This window comes from Centropristis striata, chromosome 6 (genome assembly GCF_030273125.1).
Source record: "Centropristis striata isolate RG_2023a ecotype Rhode Island chromosome 6, C.striata_1.0, whole genome shotgun sequence".
In the NCBI taxonomy this organism is placed as follows: domain Eukaryota; kingdom Metazoa; phylum Chordata; class Actinopteri; order Perciformes; family Serranidae; genus Centropristis; species Centropristis striata.
In genome coordinates this window covers 28,726,399-28,745,377 of record NC_081522.1, presented here as the reverse complement: position 1 = coordinate 28,745,377, position 18,979 = coordinate 28,726,399, and the positions used below count along the sequence as shown (strand labels likewise).

Genomic DNA, 18,979 nt, shown 5'->3' with positions numbered 1-18,979 from the left:
AGTAAAAGTTAACTTGCATTATAGGCATAGCCTACATGTTAGGCTATAAAAAAAAAAGGACCGGAAGCAAGTACGGTATCTATGCAAACTACACTGTGCAAGTGGCATCAGACGGGAGAGCAGTTAATCTGCCACTGTGACCTGTCAGCACCAAAACTAATATATATTTAATAATTAAATCATTTGGAGCTGTACGGGTTAGTTTACTGTATGTGAAATAGTCCGCTGTCTGTGGTGCGGAGTGCAGTATGAGGACGCAGAGAAAGCTGCGCCATTTTAAACACAAACCATCAAACATAATGACAGGTGGTTCTCAAAGTGCGGTACGAGGACTCCTACTAGGCAGTTAAGGTGGTCCAGAAGGTCCTAAGATGACTAAGAGTTATGTTTTTAACTTGAAACAATCTCTCTTATGGATTAAAAAAGTGAGGAGTAAATAAATGATGGAGAGACATGTTTGTACTCTTATCAGATCAGTGGTGGATAAAAAATTCAAATGCTATGCTTAAATGAAGGGAGCTTTGTACTACCTCAAGTTAAAATGCAAAATATTATCAGTTTCATATGCTTAAAGTATCAAATGTACATTATATAGCATTGTAATTTTCTAGCTGCTCATTTGACCTACTTTATACACTGCTGCATAGTTTCAGTTATTACAGTGCAGAGACATGGAAAGTAAATACAATATTATGAGTTACTGGACTGTAATACTGTTCCGATAAAAAAAAACAAAAAAAACAACACATTGTCAAATCCTTTGGAAGCTAAAGGGCAAAAAAAAACTTAAAGTGCAAAACATGTATCAGCTTAATGTCCATAAAGTATCAAATGCACATTTATACAGCATTTTCATTTTGTAGCTGCTCATTTGACCTACTTCATACATTGCTGCATAGTTTCAGTTATTACAGTACAGAGACATGGAAAGTAAATACAATATTTTCTTTGAAAAATGTAGTAGTTAAGATGTAAATTTTTAAGTGATCAATGGGAGTATCTCAGTAAAGCACAACTAGCCTACCACAAAAGTACCAGAGTTAATGTACTTAGTTAGATTCGACTGCTGTTATGAGAGTAAATGGACTGTAATGCTATTCCGATACAAAAAACAAAACACATTATCAATTTTTTTGGAAGCTAAAGGGCAAAAAAAAGTTAAAGTGCAAAACATGTATCAGCTTCATGTCCTTAAAGTATGAAATGTACATTATACAGCACTTTAATATTGGAGCTGCTCATTTGACCTACTTTATATACTGCTGCATAGTTTCAGTTAATACAGTGCAGAGACATGTAAAGTAATTATATTTTCTTCAAATATATAATAAATATAATAGTTAAGATGTGAATCAATGGAAATATCTCAGTAAAGCACAACTAGCCTACCACAAAAGTACCTGAGTAATTGTACTTAGTTACATTTCACTTTTGTTATGAGAGTTACTGGACTGTATACTGTTCAGATACAAAAAAAAAACACATTATCAATTCCTTTGGAAGCCACAGGGCAAAAAAAATAAAAATAAACTATTTTGGATGATGGTACTGTTAGCAGAGAAAGAAATGTTTCTGTTTCATCAAAGTATTGCTTTTGTTTTATAAGTTACTGTATAGTTTTGTAGGATTGAAAGATAAAAAGTTTGGGGATCACTGATCTTGATGATCCTGATCTACAATTAAAGGTGCAGTACGCAATTCTGGAGAAAGATAGTATTTGATGACCTGGGACCTATTCAGAACCACATACTGCACCTTACAAACTCAAGGAAATAGAGGAAAGGAAATACAGTCATGGAAAAAAATTATTAGACTATTGTTTTCTTCAATTTCTTGTTGATTTTAATGACTGGTACAATTAAAGGTACATTTGTTTGGACAAAAATAATGATAACAACAAAAATAGCTAATAAGAGTTTAATTTAAGAGTTGATATCTCAACATTTTCCATGGTTTTCTAGATAATAACCAAAATTATACTCAAGAAAACCATGAAAAATGGCTAGATATCAGCTCTCAAACTCTTATGATCTATTTTTGTTATCGTTATATTTGTCCAAACAAATGTACCTTTAGTTGTACCAGGCATAAAAAGAACAAATGCAATGAAGAAAACAAAGGTGGTCTAATATTTTTTCCATGACTGTATGTGCATGAAGGCAGAGCATTGAGGGCAAAGACAAAATGTTTGAGAACAGTTGAAAAAATATGATTCTCAGAAAACACTGCAAATGAATGAATTGCAGATATATGAATATGTATACTATTCAATTATATTAGTGCATTGATCTTCATTGCTGTACTGCTTACAGTATATTTCTACTGTCATACATTATAGCCCTAAAGAACTCTGGAATTACCTAATTTGTATGAAATGTGCTATACAGGTAAAGTTTGATTTATTTATTGATTTATTAGCATAATAACAGATAGAGGGTGACCATCCATACGCTATATGTACTTGTTATAAACAGCATTTTATCTAGCTGGGGTAACATAAATGTAATGAAGAGTATCTACTGAGGTTAACCTGAGCTCAAAGTATATTCACATATCTGGGAATTAAATAATAAAATCATTTTAATACACAAATATAAAGACAAGTATAAACATTCTTTATGGAACCTTGCAGACCATGCCACTGTGTGAATTACTGTAAGATTATATAAGAGATTTGCATTTGTAACTTGCCTCAGTAATTTGCATGGTGGCAGAACAGAAGAGGAGGAGGGGGATGAATACAGAGTTGCCTTTCAGTCTCTGGCCTGGTGTTTGTATTAGTAGAGTGAAGATCTATCTCATTTATGTTGATGCCAACATTGTGCAGCCTGTCTGGCAAAGTCAGACATGATCAAATAAAAGACACACAAACTAAGCAACTGAGAAACACAAGTGAAAGTAGTTGCATCCTCCAGGCCCACTCGAACTTTAATACAAGCAACACTGTAATAAAGTTTTCACCATACGCACACACACACAAACACACACACACACACACACACACACAAACACACACACACGTCCAACGCGAATCCATGACAATTAAAACGATTGCAGCAATAAGCTTCAGTGCTGCACAATTGTACAAAATAACCAGATAATTGTGGTTCCAATTACTTAGTGTTCATTTGTCCTATTACTGTGCTACAGGAACATATTTAGTACATTTCAAGCCCCGAACTCCTCTTTTACTGGGGTTTTCTGTGATATTTTACGGTACTTTTAACCCTCCTGTTATCTTACAGGTCAAATTGACCCATTTCAAAGTTTTAAAATCTAAAAAATAATAGTTAAAAGTATTTTTTCATAAAAAGATAAACATTTTAAATGTAAAATAAAATTTTAAAAATCAATGTCAAGTAAAACCATTTTACTTTATATGTAGGTCTTTCCAATGTTCATAAAAAAGTTTTCACATGAATAAACAATGTTTATTGTGATTTTTTAGTTTCTGAAACTTTTGAACTTTTTAACATGCCCCTGGTCAAACTGACCCATGAATATTATAGCTGTTCCTGAGAAACAAACATAACAGGAGGGTTAATCAGCCAAAAAGCAGCTAAACTGTCAAAATATGATGCTATAGTGAATCACTTCTACACTGTATGAGACTTTGTTCATCTCATGCTTTACCACACACCTGTTGATTTGGATGTAGTTCCATGGACAATACAGGTCTATAATAATGATATAATAATACAATTTACAGACATTTTTCTCCATGCTGTAGATTTGCCCCCAGAAAATACCACAATATGCTAATCAGTCCAGCCTCTCATCTAATGCCTCAGTCATCATGTTGGTGGTCCAGCAATAGACCTTGAACACAAAATACATAATACAAAATCATGATTCATGAAACATATCCATAGCTGTTAGTATGAGAAGAGGCAAAGTATTTTGAATCGTGGTATTTAAATAAACTGTTAATCTCTCCTCTTGTTGTCATGAAATTCCCTGAATAACTCCTAAGCTTCTCAGATAGTTAAACCACTTATAAAGGATCATGTCATTAGTCACAAGTTGACATAAACATATAGTGGCTCAGAAGGTGAACCACCTACATAGAGACTGACTAACAGGCATACAGTCATGGAAAAAATGATTAGAACACCCTTTCTTTATTTTCTTGCCTGGTACAACTAAAGGTACATTTGTTTGGAAAAATTATAACGATAACAACCAAAATAGCTCATAAGAGTTTAATTTAAGAGCTGATATCTAGATTTTTTTTCTATGGTTTTCTTGATAATAACCAAAAGCATTAACAAGGACACCACGTAAAATGTACCTTTAGTTGAACCAGGCATTAAAATGAACAAGAAATTGAAGAAAAAGAAAGGGCGCTCTAATATATTTTTTTTCCATGACTGTATATCAGTTTTTGTTTCTTGAACCTAAAGATTTTTTAAATACTGAAGCATACTTAAAATGTGCTCAGGGGATTCTTACCTCCTTTGAACCCAGACTTTGAGGATAATTTCAGCACACTGGTAGCTTTCAGTTGTGTGTAAATGGGCTACATGAGACTTTACAGACCACTTTTAAGCTGCCTTTAGATCTAGTGTCTAGTCCTTGTTTATGTTGTGGTGGCATATTCCATAGCCAAAGCCATCTTTAATAGGCCTAATAGGATTATAAGAACGACTTTAGCATTGTGTGTCATTAAAAGAAGCTGTATTTTGCATGTCAAAGGGTCCGAGCTGAATGAAAGGCAGGGTAAGAGAAATTTTATATCACTATATTGTATACAGAGATGATTAAACCCCAACTTGTGTCAGGACCAGGCGGACCAACAGTCTCAATATGTTAAGATTCTTTTGATGGATCTCCCTGCTACCCCTCACTCATCCTGGTCTTCCTCTGGCTCCCTGAGGCCCTGACTGTGGAGAGTCTTCCCTGTCATCTCCATCATGGCCTGGACCTCCAGATCAGCATCCAGGATGCTCTTCTTGCCCACTCCTTCTTCACCCTGAAACATAACATAACAGAAATAAACAGTTGGAGGAAACAGCTGTAATGTAAATGAGGTTCTCTATTTGTTGTACGGTAAATTACAGTATACGCCGGATGTCAGTGGTGAAATGTAACTAAGTACATTTACTCAAGTATTGTACTTAAGTACAATTTGGAGGTTCTTGTACTTCACTTGAGTATTTCCATTTTATGTAACTTTATACTTCTACTCCACTACATTTTGAGGCAAATATCGTACTTTTTACTCCTCTACACTTAGCTGCCAGCTTTAGTTACTTTTCAGGTCGAGATTTAACATGAAGAAATATATCAATTTAAAATGATTCCACATGTTTATAAATTAAGCCACATAACAGTGTATTAAGTAGTTAAATGAGCCCGACCTTGAGGTCATTAATAAATGCAGCAATATTAATAATCTAATAATATATTTGGAATATATAAAACTATCATTCTGCATAGGGAACACCTTTACTTTTTATACTTTAAGTACATTTTGATGCTGATACTTTTGTACTGTTACTGAAATTAAACATGGATGCAGGACTTTTAGTTGTAGTGGAGTTACTTCAAAGCGTGGTATTAGTACTTTTACTTAAGTAAATGATCTGAATACTTGTTGATGTGTATGTTCTCCTCTGATGGCCAGTCTTGTTATAATTCTACTTAAAATTGATTTCAGTGTGTGGCAAATTGTAGCCTTGAAAAACAAACATGTAAGGTCTGCAACTCCAGAATGTATGCTAAAAAAACATGAAAACACTATGGCATATCTCCTTCACCTCCTGTGAGTTTCTGCTGTTGCAAACTTCAACACTGCTGTCAGCCTGCAGTGTTGGACACTAAAAGACACTGTCCTGGTATAAATGTTTGGAAATATATCAAGCAAGACCTCCTTGAAAAGACAGCAGGATCCTGAAATATTCTAGCATACCACAGAAGCACAACCTTTGTTGGACCTTTGTTGCATGTCATACCCTCCTCTCCCTTTGTTTGCCACATTTGTTTCAAATAAAGACAAGAAAGAAAAGCAAAAGCAACTACTCTGACCTCCTCTGGTTCTGGGGGTTTTCCAACCGCCCACACTTCCATTGAGTCCAGGGTGAAGTCCTCCTCTCCAGAGAGCTGAGGGCTGCCATAGGTGGTGCATTTGGGCCGTGCACGACTATGACCATGACCAAAATCACTGTCCAGCCACAGGCCGAAGTAGCCGTGCTGACCGCCCATACCCTGGTTAAGACGAAAACATACTCACCATGAGACACAGAGACAGAAGACAAGCATTTTATGAAAAAATCCTATTTATCATTGAAGCCTTTTTTTGTTCTAAAGCGGGAACAACATTTATGGAAGCCAGGTACCATTATTTCTAAAGTAGACTTCCATTGTAAGACTGAAACTAAAGCTCATGAACATTAATGCTACATCAGAAGAGAAATTAACTTTTTTAAATGCTACCCACAAAGTATTACATCAACATTTGCCTTCCGTTTAGCTTTGTTTTGGTCTCCACCAATCCTTGAGAAAAAGTTTCTAACTGTGTCCATTTATTAGAGCTTTTTCACTGAAAATAGTTGAAATTTCACTGATGAGAGCAGAGTTGCACGCTGCTCTCTGGTGATAATTCTGAGCAAGTTTGTCACTACGATTGACGACTATAACATTGGACATAGTTCTTGACATAGTTCTACTGATTATTTCAGCTGTTTAATGAACACTAGGGATACTGTTATACCAATATGACAGTTGTTGTAAGTTATACAATAAATACTGTATTTAATACTGTAAAGTACATTTACTCAAGTACTGTACTTGTAAGTCAAGTTTGAGGTACTTGTACTTTGCTTGAGTATTTCCATTTTATGTAACATTACACTTCTACTTCAATAAATTTTGAAGAGGCAAATATTGTACTTTTTACTCCACTACATTTAGCTGACAGCTTTAGTTATTTTTCAGGTCAAGATTTCACATGAAAAACATGATACATTTAAAGTGATCAGAAATCAAAAATCAAAACGCTGCTTACATAAATGCATTGATAAAAATAATCCAATAATATATTTAGAATATATAAAACAACCGGAGACAGTCCATTCTGCATAACAAGTACTTTTACTTTTGATACTTTAAGTACATTTTAATGCTGATACTTTTGTACTTTTACTTCAGTAAGTTTGGAATGCAGGAATTTTACTTGTAATGGGGTAATTCTGCAGTGGGGTATTCATACTTTTACATAAGTAAGGGATCTGAATACTTCTTCCACCACTGATTATAACACTGTATCCTATATGAAAATCCAGGTGACTGGTTAACTGTTTGTTAAGCAGTCTTAATAAAAGATTTGTTCCCTAAATTAGAAAACTTTGTATAACATGATGTAACCCTGTCATGCAGTATCTACAAAACAATATTTAATATCTAAATTAAGGGAATTATATCATAAGCTCCATGTGATAAGTACAGACAGTGAGCAACAGAAGTCACCCTCTGTTGAACTAGTGCAGTCTCACCAGTCCATTGGGCATGGTCTGCTGGTTCTGGTTGAGGTACATGAAGTGTCCATTGTATCCTGTTGCTGTATAAACCCTCAGTCTGGGGGACACAGTGAACAGGAAGCATCTGGAGTCACCTACACACACACACGTATACAAATTAATAAGATCTGAGAGAAAAAGTCAAGTGACAGCCCACGCTATTCAAACAAGAAGTATTAGTTCCTCAATGTGTGCTTTTATCAGCGTTTAAAATCACTCACTGTGAGGCGAAAGTGCTAACCACTGCACTATTTTGAGTTCTAGTGCATTCGTAATGCAACTAAATGTAACTGGTACCAACTATTTACAAAAAAGTCTGCTATGAAAAAGCTCTATGGGGAAAATACGATGATGCAATTACATTTCAAGTCAGAATTTGATGTATGAAGTTTGGAAATTTGTCCTAATGCTAAGGCTAATGCAGCTATGATGTCATGCCAACATGGTGGAAAACATAGCAAGGGCCACACTGTAGCATCTGTATGATCCTTAAAATTCATTTCACTTTAATCTTTCTCTGGTGACAGTTAACTAAATACTGAGTAATAATTACAAGTATGAATGAGCACTTTAGTTGCTAGTATAGTATGCAAGCTTGCAGGCTCAAGTAGCTCTTGTACATGTATTACACAGTTTAAGTTAAGGCAGGTGGGCAATTCATTTTCCGAAGGGGCCACAGGAGATCCTGCTAAGGTTGCGGAGGGCCGGACATCAACTACTAAATTTGGCTCAATTTTAATTTAATCGCTTTATAAAATGCAGTAAATTATATGAGCTGCTACTGGTAAAAAATACATGTTTAATGTGGAGTAAGTCAAACAAAGCCGTAAAAAATTGTAAAAACTAATTCATTAAATTACATCAATTTTAAACACAAAATCCATTCAAACCACAAAAGCAATATAGAGAATGTATGTTATGCAGTAAACCAGCAATTTATTAACTTTATGCAAAAAGTTGTGAAAGTGTTTTTTCACAAGGTAACAAGGTAACTCAGTGTTTTTTGTGGAGCTCATTTCTGTGCAGCTGTGTATGCATGTACGCACATACCTAAATCGCCTTCAAAATAAAAGCACTTTGATTGTATTGATTTCTAACGAAGGCCAGACAGGGATGGCCAACAGGCAGGATGTGCCCACGTTAAGGGAAGCTAATCCTCGCGAAATGTTATCAGTTAATGATGATCAATAATGACAATAAATTATTATAGAGATACATAGTTATATTTAACTGTTAAATGAGAGATAGTACTAATCAAGTCAATATAGATGGTTAACTATGGATGGTTTTACTCAAACTGCATCCAAGTCCTACAACATGAAAGTGGTTAGGAATCAGACAAAGCTAGTTTCTTATCTCACCCTGAAACTGAGGTTTGACTTCCCAGGCGTGGGAAGCGAAGCCCCCAAAAACATGCCCCTTTGTGTCTCTGATAAGCAGCAGGGTGGGTCCACACTTCGACAGGCCGGTCACCATCCTGGTGAAGCTCTCCCCATGCAGCCGTGTAGAAAATACTAGTCTCCAGGGGGCGCTGTAGCTGTCTGGCAACTGGAAAGATTAAACATTATATTTAACACATACATTAAGAAGCAATAGCAAGTTATTTTGATAGTAGTCTGTACACAGGTGCAATTCAGTGTGCTTTACATAAATAACTGCAAGAAGGAATATCCAACTGTACTGGCATCCTTCCAATCATTTTCTTCATCTTATGTTTTTATACATACTCAAGTATGTATTAAAACATGCATATATGGGCAAAATAAAAAATAAAAATTATATATATATATATATATATATATACTTTTTTTTCTACCAGGACATTTTAGAGCTCTTCATGGTTCCACAAGCCCTTTGGAAATGCTGATTTCATTTTCCAGCAGGACTTGGCACCTGCCCACACTGGCAAAGGTACCAAAAGCTGCTTCAATGACCATGGTGTTACTGGGCTGGACTGGCCAGCAAACTGGGCTGACCTCAACCCCATAGGAGTCTATGGGCTGTTGTCAAGAGGAAGGTGAGAGACACAGATGACCTGAAGGCTGCTATAAAAGCAACATGGTGCCGTAGGCTGATCTCCTCCATGCCACAGCTTATTAATGCAGTATTTCATGCAAAATGAGCCCAACCAAGTATTGAGTATATAGAAATGAAGAAACTTTTCAGAAGCCTGACATTTGTGTTTAAAATATCCTATTTTTTAATTGATCTTATGTAATATTCTGATTTTCTGAGACACTGATTTTTGTGTTTTCATTATCTCTAAGCCATTATCATTAAAATTACAAGAATTACAGGCTTGAAATATTTCACTCTATGTGTAATGAATCTATATAACATACGAGTTTCACTTCCTGAAATAATTTACAAAAAATATTGAACTTTTTAACGATATTCAAATTTTTTGAGATGGAACTGTAATTGTGTGTAACCACCATGGCAAGCCTATTGTGAGTGGTGCAGGGCTTGGTCATGGGAGAATATCAATATAACGACTTCATGAAATTATGTGAAAAGCAAAAGACTGTTTATGTCACTGTGGTCATGATAGTGACGTCTGATGAATTGTGGGAAGCTAATAAAACTAGATGACATAGGTGGAACTTGTTACATTACTGCTACGCAATGTAATGGAAGAACCTCTTCCTCCTCTTGCCACTTCTCATAGAATGCAGTGATTACTATATGACTATAGCCCTGCGTGTGTCCTGACGTAGGTGCTTGAGAGAGGTTCACAAATCATATTTAAATCTAAAAGGAGCTAAGCAATGTAGGAATGGATGAGTGATGGTATACTGATGGTATAAATAAAGTGTTTCAGTGGGGAGCAGAAATAGTGTGTCAAAAATGTACACAGTTTTTTAAGTTTAGAAATGCAAAATATTGAATATTTGTGCACAACAGATTATATTCTTAATTGTGTATTTCTGTGCACAAATTCACACTGTTACATTTGTCAGTGTCATCCTGCAGATACATTACAGACCTACTACACAGACATTTCTCCCTTGAAAAATATTCTCATAAGCACACTGCATGCTTTGTATAAAATCAACTGTAAAAAGCTGATACTGTAGCTAAAAGGTAGAAATAGGGGAAAAATAGCATAGTATTGCGATATTTTGCGTGGCGATATTATATCGATTCATCGCTGCCAAGTATCGATATTTAGTGTCAGAATTTTCGCCGTTTTTGTTTTTTCCGGAGGCCATAGCGGACTCACTTTTAGGAATATACTGGAGACACTGGTATCATTTGAGACTAGAAGATTGGAGAAATCTATAGGCTCCTGTGCGTCAGGATGTAGTGTCGGAGAGTTGTCAAAATAACACTGCAAAGTTGTGAGAGTTTTAGCTACATGCTAAAGACACTGGAACTCAGGTATGTGACTCCATCGGGATGTTATTTCACAGACACAGCCATATCAAAGATATACAGAGCCGTGAAGGTTTAAGTTGAGGAAAGTTTGAGAAAATGCTGCAGTTGTTGTCGTCCATACATGTTTGATATCAGTTCAGTTCAGTTTGACTGGATACTTTGTTGGTCAGTCTGTGGGTTTGACTCTCATTGGGGAGAAATAAAAAGACTGAAGTGAGATGAATAGACAGATTTTTTTCCTATAAAACAATTCTTGACTGAATTTAATTTTGGACACAAAATGCAGTTAAACAGTTAAATCACAATATTGCAATACTCAACATATAGCAAAATGCTTAAAATCGCAATAATATCGTATCGTGACTCAAGTATGGGGATAAAATTGTGTTGTGCGGTCACTGCAGATTCTCATGCAGTCTCATGCCTTAAGTCACTGTTAAAGAAATAATCTTGATGACTGTCCTTTGAATAAATATCTGCTAAATCACCGTCTATGACCGAATGGGGTAACTGATTGGTGATTTAGCCTTTGGTCCACAGATGAAAGCTCCTGCATTTACAGTATCATGATATGGGTGCGTTTAGTGACATTCCCTGGAAAAATCAAAAGCAGTACACACCTCGCCTGTGTGTGAAGCAGCACACCTGTTTTACCGGTCTCTATTAGAGTTGTAAATTAATGGTTACTAGTGCCAAACAAATAAAGAAAAGATGACTAACAATGACTAACAAAAAAAGTGAAAGTGAGATCCAACCTTGAATTACCTCTTTACACAATAGGTGCCACCAAAGACAAAGAAACTGAAATCTCTGAGACTGTAATTTTAACCTTTTGAATACTGAATCAAGACCACAGTCTCTATTTAGACTCTGAGTGCCTAAACAGAACTATAATGAAGTTAAGATTTCAATTTTACTATTTCTGCCACCCTCCATATTTAACAACCTCAAAAGAATTTAGCTTGATCTTGATGACTGCAGCACCCTGGGGTGCCTTAAAGATGAAGCAAGGATGCTGCAAGATTTGTTACTTTTTCTATGTGTATTTTAATACTTTTCCTAACATAAAAAAATAGGCATGCTGCAACAAATGGACAACAACTACTGCTGGGCGATATATCGATATAAAAAATATATCGATATATTTTTAAATGTGATATGGAATTAGACCATATCACATATATCAATATAGTTAAAATTAAAAAAAAAAATTAAATAAAATTTTCTTTCTTTATATAAAAATGCTGCCCTTGTCATATTTAGTTTTTTTTAATGTTCATTTTTATTATTATTATTATTTTTTTATTTAAGATATTTTTTATTGAAATGTGGACTTCATGTAGCTTTGATCTTGATCTGAACGGTTTCAATAAAATTACTTACTGACATGTCATATTTGGCTTTGACTTTGACTGAACATTTGCTCTCACTTTGCGATAAAAATATCGGGATATATATCGAATATCGATATTCAACCTAAATATATATTGGGATATGACTTTTGGTCCATATCGCCCAGCCCTAACAACAACACACTTCCTGATTCTGTATGTTTCTGGTTCATAGCAGTTTTAAATTGTGGCCAAAGCAGGCAATAGAAAAATATAACGCAGCAAAAAAAGCTCATAGAAATGCTCAGCCCATAAAACGATCTGAAATGATTGAATCAAAGTAAAGAAAAAATCCTAATGGAGGCGTACTATGGTTTAAAAATGTTTGGGAACCACTGACATAAGGTACCATTCTGCTAGAATATGTCACACAAAGAATGGTAAATGGCTTTTCTATTTGGACCAATGAAATCGCTTTAAGACAACAGATGATCATTCACCCATTCACACACTCATTCATTCATACACTGGTGGCCGAGGATACCCTGCCCATTAATAATTCACTAATTCTCAGATGACGCAGCATGGGGTTCAGGTTCTTGCCCAAGGATACTTTCACATATAAGGCGCGTTTCCATTAGGTACTTTCCCTCTAGTGAGCAGCTATGTGTGTGGCTTGGGAGAGAGGATCAGCCCAACTTCACCGGTTAGCGTCTCAGGTAGCGGCCACTTCTTACTAGTCAATGCTGATTGGATATGGTTGAGACGGGATATGACGTGAGTAGAACTCGACACAACCACAACATAACAGTGCCATTTTTAAAAGAAATAAGAAATAAGAAACCAAAGAAAAGAAGACGATGGACAAAGGAAAAAGAATGTCTCGACTGTTTGGACTCGCCTCGTCAGTCTGTTGTCAGTGTTGCGTCACGGTCAAAATTGACATTGAATAAGTGTCTCACAATTATTTACGCCACATTCGAACTCCGTTGGTTAGCCGCTACAAAAGTACCTGTATGGGAACAGAGGCCGAGGGGAACTAACTGGTGGGCGTAGCCAAAACACTCAGCTGCTTTCCAAAAAGCACTCAGTGGAAACACGCCTCAAGACTGCCATGGTCACGGATCGAACCACCGACCTTCCCATCAGCGGCCGACAATCATCTCTAACATCTGAGCCGCACCCAGAACTGTAGTGATGTTGAAAATCTGGTAATTTCATTGTCCTAAAAAAGGGTTTTATTCATGTGATTATAGTAAAAGGTACCAGTGAGACATGAAACACAGTTCATGTTCAACAGATGTGTGAATATAAGGCTTCTTAGTTGGCAAAATACTGCAGGATGTTTATAATATTCTTGGCAGGATTTTACAGCTTTGGAAAGTTATTAAAAAATAATTTCATATTTGTTCATTTAAATTATGAAGTAAGCAGTAGAAATACAGCTGTAGCATAATAAAGAAATCTTGCAACTTCTTTGCCATTGTCAGATGTTTTTTTTCCAGAGCTGTGTTGGCGCTCCCACTGCACAGACAGGCTGATGATATTTAATTGAAAAACGAGGCTGTGTATTTTCACACAGGGCTCATGTCTGCCTGAATGCGCCCAAACACTATCAAACCTCCTTTGAATCTGTATGTCAGTGTAACATGAGTGGCATGTCCTTTATAAGTGCGGTACGTCAGCAGAACAAAGCTGCACACCAATAAAAAAAAAACAGAGACACACCCCTGGGAATCTAAATATGTCACTAAAAGAAGAGTAGCACATCTGCTGGTATTTGTTTCTTCCTTCTCCCCTTTCTTTCTTTTTTCTTATTATTTCCTTTTTTCCATCCCCAAACAATGTAAACTGAAACATGTGAATAGTTCTCCTGATGCTGGAAAACATCAACATTTCCTAAAAAAACTATTACCAAAAATGTTCTCAAACCAATAAAGAGAGTAGTTTTTGTCTGAATCTACCAATATGATGCCTTTGGATTCTGACCTGTGGTGCCAGAAACATTAGAGTGGGAATGTCCAGCAGACACCTCAGATCCTTCCAGGGCGTCTCCCGGCAGGGGGGCAGCAGGGTCGGGGCTGGACGGCCACTCAGTGACACGTTTAGGCCCTCAGCTACCAGCATCTCCAGGTACAAAGAAACCTGGGAGTTCCTGAAGATCCAGTCTTCTAGACAGGAAACATCACAACCTCCCTGATCTGAGGAGAGGAGAGGAGAGGAGAGGAGAGGAGAGGAGAGGAGAGGAGAGGAGAGGAGAGGAGAGGAGAGGAGAGGAGAGGAGAGGAGAGGAGAGGAGAGATATTTCCTTCATATGTTCGTATTTGTTAATATTTTTAAAAGCCTTCAAATCAACTGTTTACCTGAGGGTTTGAGTTCTGAACACATCTGCTCTGCCAGGAGTTTGACACCCAGGGAGCCATCACCCATTCTCTCTGGCTTCCAGGCCTGCAGGCGCCCTCTGTGGATCAGAATCTGAATTACAGTAGAAATCAGGTCCTGGAGGAACTATGGAGAGAGAAAAAAAGGGCCAGAGCAGGATGTCAGTAGGGACGGACGGATATAGCAGAGTGTGAAGGGGAGGGTTGTGACATAAGAAAACGAAGAGGAGAATTACTAAATAAATTGGAACAAAGTTTCCCCACACATTTTACCCTCTACTCACCTCCGCTACCTGCTCACACATGACAACAACTGCTCCATGCTGAGACATGGCCATGACGAGTGGAGCCCGTTCTTCTGCAGTCCCTCTTAGGGTGTCTGCTAGAAAGATGATCAATTGCTCTCTACCTACTCCAGAAGCAGCAGAGGTGCAGGTCTTCCCAGAAGCTGCAGGTCCTTCCAATCCAGGGTCAATACTACACATGCACTGATAGACCCTCGTCACCATGGAGTCTGGTGCCAGGCTGCCCATAGAGGACTGGAACAAAAGAAGGGGCTGATTACACACAGGCAACACACTGGCAGAAACTACATTTCCCTGATAGATATACTGATAGTGAATACATTTGCTCTGAGGAACAAGAGCATGAAATACCGCCAAAGCAAAGAAACAAAGCATATTTAGTGTATACTGTAGGTTTAGAAATCTGTAAACAGCACTAAATTACAAAGAACAATAACTCTAAAGGAAAACAAATATGTATATCTTTACGGTGCAAAGATAACAAAGTTATTTAATTGACGCTAAATATGATCAGAATCACAATCTGACTCAGATCAGAATCTGGTTTACTGACAAGCAGGTTTACGTGCATGACATAATATGAGAAAATGAAACTAACTATAAAAGCAAGTGATGCAATAAATCAAGATACATAAATATTTACTGCTTTAAAGGCCACACCTGCAGCATCTCAAGAGTTACAGTCTTCCCTGGGGCTCCAGAAGGGCCCCCAGCACTGCCCTGGAGCCTGTCGAAGACCCCCTCCACCACAGGCCGCTCATCAGGGCGAAATCGGGCCAGTCGCTTCTGCACCACCACACTCTCTGTGTTACCCATGGTGCACTGCAGAACACACACACCAGTGTCATCAGTTACAGTTGAATTTAGTAATTAGTTGGTACCAATCAGTTGTTAAATGTACAGCCAGCATATCATCTTGGCTGCTGTTGTCCTTAATGAGCTGGTAATTATTTTGTATCTAGGGTGGTGATTCCCTAGCCTTTTTAATATATGACCTCTTATCTACTTGCGGTAGATACAAGGTTACTAAATTACTAAAAAAATTTACTAGTACCACTCTGTGGAATTACTCCACTACAAGTAAAAGTCCTGCATTCAAAACCTACTGAAGTAAAAGTACAAAATGACCAGCATCAACATGTACTTAAAGTATAAAAAGTAAAAGTACTGATTATGCAGAATGAAACCACTCAGATTGTTATATATATTCTAAATATATTATTAGATTATTATTTATACATTTATGTAAGCAGCGTTTCAATTTTGCAAAGATGGGGCTCATTTTAACTACTTAATATACTGCCATTCGCTTTAATAATAAAAAAAAAAGCCTAAACACTTTAAATTGATCATGTTTTATGTTAAATCTTGACCTAAAAGGTAATTATAGCTGTAAGTTAAATGTAGTGGAGTAAAATGTACAATATTTACCTCAAAATGTAGTGGAGTAAAAGTATAAAGTGGCATTAAATGGAAATACTCAAGGAAAGTGCAAATACTTCAAAATTGTACTCAATAAATAAACTGTAACTAAGTACATTTATCATGAGTTATTGCTGTAATGTTTTCCAATAGTTCAATATTGAGGATAAAAACAGAGAGATTGTCAGTATTTCACTTGAAAAAAATATTTTCATTCATTATTCTTTTGAATAATAATAATAATAATAATAATAATAATAATAATAATAATATAATAATAATAATAATGATTTTTTTTTAATCATTTGTGTGATATATCATCTTGTGACAAGCATCTGTTTCACACTTCAGCTTAACAATGTAATATTATACAGTCATGGAAAAAATATTAGAACATTGTTTTCTTCAATTTCTTGTTCATTTTAATGCCTGGTACAACTAAAGGTACATTTGTTTGGACAAATATAATGATAACAACAAAAATAGCTCATAAGAGTTTATTTTAAGAGCTGATATCCAGCCATTTCTATGGTTTTCTTGATAATAATCAAAATCATTATCAAGAAAACCATGGAAAAACTTTAAAATGAACAAGAAAGTGGAGAAAACAAGGGTGGTCTAATCATTTTTTCCATGACTGTAGTTGTGGTTGGTCTCAATTCTATCCCAGGCTGACTCATGACCAAAATACTGTATTTTTTGCCTAAATCATCTCCTCATGACGCCGGCCTCCTATGGTAAAATCGCCTACATCCTCAGTTGATCAGATCATGTGATTTCACCCCTTTAAGATCATCACTTCTTTAACAATTTGCCACATCAGATTAGGCATCAGATAAGAACCCAGCAAAGAAGAGCTAGAGGGAGATTGTTTAGTTATCTGTTTAGTTTATCGGTGTTTTATTGTTGACACTAATATTGGTAACAATATTAAAAATCTAAGGTGTCTACATAAGAGTGTTAGCGTTTCATAAACATGACATGGGATGTGTCATGAACATTAATGACACTTTGAAGTAACATTAATGTCCATGATACTTGTCATGTCATGTTTCTGACAGGCTTGTGTGAGACTCTCATGTAGACACCTTCAAAATAAAGTGTTACCATATCTTGCTTAAGTCACAAAGGCATGTTCAAAAAAGTCATTTATTTCTGTTAAGTGACATCATTTACACAGTGTTATTACTATGCCAATAGCCATCCTTTGTTACATAATTTTTGAGTGAAATGATCAATAAATGTCATATGTTACACTTTTGGTGAAGATTTTTGTGTTTCCTGCAAAACTAAAATGAGTTAGGCGATTATTTTTACAGGGTGACGACATAATACACGTTACAGAAATACAGAAAACGTTAAATGTAGCGTTAATGTGTTGAACAATATTTTGTGCTGGTGACTACGTTTTATTTAAAACATTGTTCTGTGCGATGTAGACGTTACATGTAAAAGCAGTATTTTATAATACGGCTCGCCTACAGTTGTCTCAGTGGTTATATTATAATGTTAGATACAATTATTCCTCATCTTAGATTGTTAACTTGGCTAACGCTAGCTAGCACCGCATCATTGCCGTTACTCCACTTGTATCCCCTACTCAATAGGCTGTACATGAAACAAGTTGGGTGTAATGGAAATTGTTTGATGTTCGCAAACAACTTCAGAAATGACGCTTAATGTGTCGCTAACCTTTTAAAGAACAGCGGCTAAGCTTCCCATCCTGCACACAGTGGCAAAAAAATGTAAACTTCCTGGTGCGAGATGATTGCAGCCAATCAAATGAGCCAAATGATCACCTACTTCATTGTGATTGGTCCATGATGTCAAGGGCGGGGAGAGTTGGCCGGTGTTCAGAAGGGGTATGTTCATTTTACACAGTTGGTTGGTTTTATTATTTTTCTTATCTTCACCCTGTTAAAATAATCGCTTAACTCATTTTTTCAAGTTTTGCAAGAAACACAAAAAACTTCACCAAAAGTGTAACATATGACATGTATTGATCATTTCACTCAAAAAGGATGTAACAAAGGATGGCTATTTGCATAGTAATAACACTGTGTGTAAATGATCTAACTTGAAAGAAATAAATGACTTTTTTGAACATGCCTTTGTGACATAAGCAAGATATGGTAACACTTTATTTTGAAGGTGTCTACATAAGCGTCACACAAGCCTGTCAGAAACGTGACATGACAAATATGAGCATTAATGTTACTTCAAAGTGTCATTAATGTTCATGACACATCCCATGTCATGCCTAATTATGTATATTTGACTAAAACTGACCAATAATAATGAAAAAAATATGAAAATTATATATCAATTTTTAATCATTTTTTTTCTACATGTCCTAAAAACAGTCTTGTGTCTGGGGTCCTCAGGGGTCCTTTTTGACCCCTGAGGAGGATGGGTGTATAGTGGATGGGAGGAGTACACAAGGTTGAAAAAAATAAAATGAATTAAAATAAGTATATATACTGACAATCTCTGTTTTCATCCTCAAAATGTTCTTACATTTGTTAAAGCATGAATCATACTTAGACTTAGACCCGGACTTTGAGGAAACTTTATTGTCATTCAGTTATACATTAAAAAAAATATGCACATTGAACGAAATTCCATTGCATTGGCTCACAGTGATT

General features: G+C 36.2%; 1 protein-coding gene across 1 annotated transcript; it reads right to left on the bottom strand.

Annotated features, from left to right (window-relative positions):
• Nucleotides 1–2,388: 2,388 nt before the first annotated feature.
• On the bottom strand, nt 2,389–18,089 carry meak7 (MTOR associated protein, eak-7 homolog). The gene is made up of 9 exons (XM_059336141.1): nt 18,027–18,089; nt 15,573–15,734; nt 14,892–15,146; nt 14,590–14,734; nt 14,216–14,427; nt 8,879–9,065; nt 7,494–7,612; nt 6,028–6,207; nt 2,389–4,972 (listed from the first exon to the last, which is right to left on the bottom strand). Exons 2-9 carry the CDS (start codon nt 15,726–15,728, stop codon nt 4,844–4,846), a joined length of 1,383 nt encoding a protein of 460 aa, XP_059192124.1. The 5' UTR covers nt 15,729–15,734; nt 18,027–18,089; the 3' UTR covers nt 2,389–4,843.
• Between the last annotated feature and the right edge of the window lie 890 nt (nt 18,090–18,979).